The sequence below is a fragment of the Loa loa genome (assembly GCF_000183805.2).
Source record: "Loa loa unplaced genomic scaffold supercont3.566, whole genome shotgun sequence".
Taxonomy (NCBI): domain Eukaryota; kingdom Metazoa; phylum Nematoda; class Chromadorea; order Rhabditida; family Onchocercidae; genus Loa; species Loa loa.
This window is the reverse complement of record NW_018108746.1, coordinates 2,755-8,090: the sequence shown is the minus strand read 5'-3', so window position 1 is coordinate 8,090 and position 5,336 is coordinate 2,755. Positions and strand designations below refer to the sequence as shown.

At 31.0% G+C, this 5,336-nt stretch overlaps 1 protein-coding gene across 1 annotated transcript; it reads left to right on the top strand.

Moving 5' to 3' along the window:
* Window positions 1-1,489: 1,489 nt before the first annotated feature.
* On the top strand, window positions 1,490-4,406 carry LOAG_12314 (hypothetical protein). Its single transcript, XM_020448520.1, has 9 exons — window positions 1,490-1,630; window positions 2,161-2,356; window positions 2,550-2,714; window positions 2,792-2,935; window positions 3,027-3,110; window positions 3,444-3,589; window positions 3,672-3,771; window positions 3,878-4,006; window positions 4,143-4,406. Exons 1-9 carry the CDS (start codon window positions 1,527-1,529, stop codon window positions 4,323-4,325), a joined length of 1,251 nt encoding a protein of 416 aa, XP_020301343.1. The 5' UTR covers window positions 1,490-1,526; the 3' UTR covers window positions 4,326-4,406.
* Window positions 4,407-5,336: the final 930 nt, after the last annotated feature.

The following is a 5,336-nucleotide window of genomic DNA, read 5'->3' as shown; positions in this document are numbered from 1 at the left end:
ACATATATATATATATATATATATATATATACGCACACACAAACAAACACATATATATACAAGTATACATAGATATATATATATATATAAACGTACGCATATACGGCACACATACACATATCCATTTGGCATGGTGTAAAACACATGACTAAATGAATATGTTACAGCTTAGATTTCAGGGATTAAAAGAACGGAAAGAATGTATAATTTTCCACTTATCTATTCATTCGTCAAAGCCCTACAATTATACTTGGCAATAACTTAGTTAATTAACTTTTACAACGCAACACATTTGACTGATCAAACCACTGAATAAAACAATCGGCAGAAATTTTTTGAGAAAAAAAAAACGACACAGCAGCTGCTTCTTTACTTTGATATATAAATACACACGAGTATGAAGTATCAAAAAAACCTGTAGCGAGAGGCTGGTTCTTATGATCAACATTTCCAGAAACAGCAGATACATCTCTAACGCATAACTAGCATAGTACTTTATCAATAGCGCTGTCAATACGATACTTAACAACCACATTTCTGTTTTTACAAACAAGATTTCACTATCAAGATATATACTAACAACTCAATTTTTGGTATACAAGTATTTATGTTGTTTTAATTCAAGAAGCCCTTCGATAATCATACAAAACAACTCAATTATTTATCTTTTTATGTAAGAAATCTAACAAATTATTATGGTATTTTAAATGTAATAGTATCTAATACTATTAGAATTTTTAACTAAGACTTATTACTATCATACTTTTAGCCAAATCTTAGAATGCCATAATAGCTTAATAAGACCTTAATAGTAAGTTAATTATCCATGTTATGCATATTATAGCAACTTTACATCTTCAAATATAAGATTGATTACTTGAGTAATATGCAGCTAATTACAAATACTTCTTATATAATGTCAATTGTCACATAAACACGTAAAACCCATTGTAATAATACAACCATGCAAAGCTAATGTAAACAACCCAAAATTGCAGCAACCCTCAACTGCATTGACTCTTTTACGCATGTGTGTGTGTGCGTGTGTGTCAACAACAGGCTCATTTTGTCACCAGGCTGTAAACTGTGCTACGATGTGTATCGCGAAATGATCTGCGCATCCCAGTTATTCGTGCCAGCTTTTTTTCATCAATATTGGGTAATTTTCCGGTTTACCGGATTTCATCGTTAGAATCTAATCTGCTTGTAATTCCATTAATATTTAAGATTGGTATCTTCGTGTAAATTTTTCAAACTTTGGTTTAGATTATTAGCTCAAATTTGAGTTAATATTATAAATGCAAATATGAGCCTTATTATGTGAATTCTTTTTAAGTTTATAGAATTCAAAAAAAAAAAAAAGAATTGAAACTGATTTCTTTGGTATGCTTGATAGTCAATATTTTGGAATGGATTAGATAAAAATTTAACCAACTGAAATCAATTGCTTATAACGGTAGTTTTTGTCTTTTTGTTCTTTTTTTTTTTTGTTTCAGATTTGATCCATACTTTCTGCTACTTCAAATATGGTCGTAACGAGAAATTTATGGAGATTATTGATGAGATCCAAAAATTGTGATCACATGACAATCCAGAAAAGTTTCTATTCCGCTTGGATCAAATGTACAGAGTAAGGTTATATAAATGGTAGTTAAAGTAAAAGTAATGTGGAAACAATAAAAGTAAATAGGTTGTTTCTTTGGATTAAGATCACTGTGGTATATATACAGTAACAGAACTATTGTATTCTATAGTTAGGGAGAAATTATTATCAGTTTTGATGAAGTTATTAAGTATTATCTAATACAAAGTATAAATATAATTCATATATTAAGGTTAAATAAAAGTAGCATACAAGCAAAAGCATGTAGTTTGTCTTAGTTAATAATAACCATTCCGTTGCAATGCTGTCTAGAAAACAGGAAGTAAAAATAGTAACTTTGGGAGGAAGGAATTTCTTATAGGAAAAGTAATGTATAGATGAATGCTAAATGTTTTGAAAAAGTCCAGTAAAAGTCTAGTCGTATTTAATGTATGTTACAATGCCTTATGTCATCACACCCGAAAACATTTCAAATCTCATAATCATTTTATGATTTTGTTCAAATTCAATATAATGGCTTTTTTTGCATAATATTCCATGTTGATTATGTATTGCAGAACGGTGACTGAGATGCAGCAAGCTGGTGGTAGTAACAGCATTGATGTGGAACGTCTGTTTACAAGAAATGATATTCAGAGTTTACTAAAACGCCTTACGGGATTAAATCTTAGGGAAAAATTATTCGGCAATCGGCAAATCACTCAACCTCAGCGTTCACATTATGCTTTGATGACGGATGAAGCTTACCAAAAGGTATCGCATCGTACTTTCAAGCTTTGAAGTCCTTTTATGATTATTGTTCAATTTCATATGAAATCTACTGCCTATAACTTTTTGCTAGCAACAGTTACCCTGTACTACAGTCTATACGTTAAATGTTTCATTTGTATTGCAAATTGATTTGATGTCTAAAAAATTTACCTCAAATTTCTCAAAATTATTTTAGACAGTGAAAAGCATGGAAGAAATAGGAACGAATTTCCTGCAGTTTGTGCCTGTACTAGAACCGCGTTGTAATACACCAACCGTTCTTGCCAATGATCCGGAAATCAAAGGTTTTGATAGCAGTAAATATGTCTTCACAGATCTTTCGTTTGGCCTTGGAATCCAGGTTAAAGCGTTCACTTGTGCTTTTTTTCTTCAAACACTTTCATTTTTATTTTTGTGAAACTATGAGCTTCATTACAGGTGCGCTCAGTTGTTGTACGTGAAACAGATGGTACATTACGAAGTGCAACACCGGAAGAACGCGATAGAATGACGAGAGTTTACAAGGGTCATCCTTATCGACCAATATATGAGCCACCATTGTTCAAAGATCCATATTTGCAGGTTTGCTGCTTATGATAATGATTAATTTAGGGAGCACTGGTGAAATTCTATACGGCGTGAGCTAATTTTGTACATTTCCTAAAGTATTTAGATGGCATTGGACAGGGATGATCACGAATATGTTCTCGATTGGGCGTGCCATTATTATCTACCAAATGACCCGGTCTTCATCAAGGTTAGCTTAAATCACTTAAATCACATCATTCAAATATTTAATTATATGTGACTCATCAGCGATGCTGACCACTATTATGTGGATTAGCAGCAATTGTATGTGCTTTAAAGCCTTTTTTTTTATATTTCAGTATTTTCTGGCAAAAATTGCTGGATGCTATGAAGTCTTTACTTTTTTCAATAATTTCTAAGTATGAATAGAATGGAATTAAATTAGAAATCCCAATAAAAAACGTGGCAGATAAGTTAAGCGAAAGCGAAATCTAACTACACTTTAAGCTTGTTTTCTTGTTTCTTTCTTATGAAGATTCACAAAATTCTTTATAAATTTCAGCTTTGTCATGTGATATTTGATCGTACAATAAACGAAAATAAATTTGCAAATCTGCATTCTACCAGGCATTTTGGTCCTTTCGTCTTTTATCTTGTATTAAATAACAAATTTGCACCTCTGCTAAATCATTATATAGTTGAGAAAAGGTAAGTTCTCTCCCTCCCTTTTTTTTTTAAATCATCTCCCTTTTCTAGACCATCACTAGAATTTCATTTCATTTTGTTTCAGGACTGAGGATGCTGCAAATTTAGTGCGTCTGATTAAAGCAATTTTTCCAGATAAAGCGTGTTGTCAAATGAAGGATGTGGATGATTTGAAAGTATTGCAGGTATTATCAGGGATACATATACATAAATAATTTTGTTCTTCATTTTTTAAAAACTGTCATTTTTCAAAATTTTTTATGCATTTGTTCCAACAATTGATTTTTCTAGCAATACGCGAAAGAAAATATGGATTATGAAGCTACAATATGTGATTTAATAAAGGGATTGCAAAAGAAACACGAGGAGATTAAGAGTAGCAAAAGTGAGGATAGCAGGGGAATGAAAAGCGGAAAAGAGGTAAAATATTGAAATTTCCTTTTCACTCACTCTTTTCCCTTGAACTAAGTTATCTGAAAGTCATGAAATTCATTTGTATAATTGCAGTTTTTGGATGATAATGAATAACAACTTCAGTACATTTGAAATTTTGCAGCATACTTCGACAGTAGATAAAGCATGTTTCGCGAGTGTAGAAGGACCACTTGGTGAAATGGCTAAAACCTATGATGTACGTGTGGTACGAGGTTCATCTGAAGCCGTTGAACAGATACAGAAATTAGATGAAAAATCACATAAGGGTAAAAAGCGACCGAATAGAAAAGATGATAAAAAATAATACCGAATGTTGTTATTTATTATGTGGAAATTTTTCCGTAATTAAAGTTATACACGTGTACAAAATTGTGTAATGAGAACAAAATCAGCGATCATTCGATTACAAGTGGTTCATCATTTATTACTACAAGGTGGATATAATTTGTATTTACCCAGATCATATCGATAGGATAGGAAAGATAATGAAAAGTAGAAGATAAAAAAAAGATTTGTTTTACATTATTAGGAAATGTATATCTAAAAAGCGTATCATTATTATGTTTATGATATTTTGTTTTCCTTTTTGATTAATACAATAAGCAAAACAAGCATTATGCATTCTTCATAACAGCATTGCATTAATTGTAATATCCTTTTCTCTAAGGATGTTACGATCAATTAATTACACACTTCTGTTGACAAAAGATTAAATTCTTGGAATGCGCAATAAGTCACATCGAGGTATTCACGACCACAGTCGAATGTTATAATACGGCCCTTTCTTATTACTCCTTTTATGATAATTCATCAAATGCTTATTCAATAAACAGCTGGAATTTTATTGGAAAAATTAGTCTACGTATTAAAAAAAACGAAGGAAGAAGGTTATTTGCGCGACCAATTCCCAATAGAGCAAGGATCATGGATCGATCACCCGAAGATTAGGCTGCTACTATTTGTTTTGATAATTCTGGCTTATGAAGAAACCACTTGGAATTAACAAAATGAACTATTATTCTTTATCTTGATATCATCGTTAAAATTGAATCATGAACTTTTGGGTGATATCTGAAAAACTTGATTATGTAGATGTGTAAAGGTTAATTAGTATATTTCAGTATTCATTTATGTTTCAGAAGAATTGCAAGAATGTAGACAGAATCTTTGCTATGCTTATATTTAACTGGTACGAATGTCAAAATAGTTGCCAGGTAAAGGATTTCAAGTGTTCCATTACAAAACTAGCATTATTGAAATTTTGATCAATTGGTATGTATATATATATATATATATATATATATATATATATATA

What these genes read in the sequence shown, in the direction of transcription:
- LOAG_12314 (XM_020448520.1), top strand. Translation starts at nt 1,527, where the DNA reads ATGGTCGTAACGAGAAATTTATGGAGATTATTGATGAGATCCAAAAAT. An exon ending in CGTTTGGCCTTGGAATCCAG is followed by an intron (nt 2,715 to 2,791) that starts GTTAAAGCGTTC and finishes GCTTCATTACAG; the next exon opens with GTGCGCTCAGTTGTTGTACG. An exon ending in ATGATTTGAAAGTATTGCAG is followed by an intron (nt 3,772 to 3,877) that starts GTATTATCAGGG and finishes TGATTTTTCTAG; the next exon opens with CAATACGCGAAAGAAAATAT.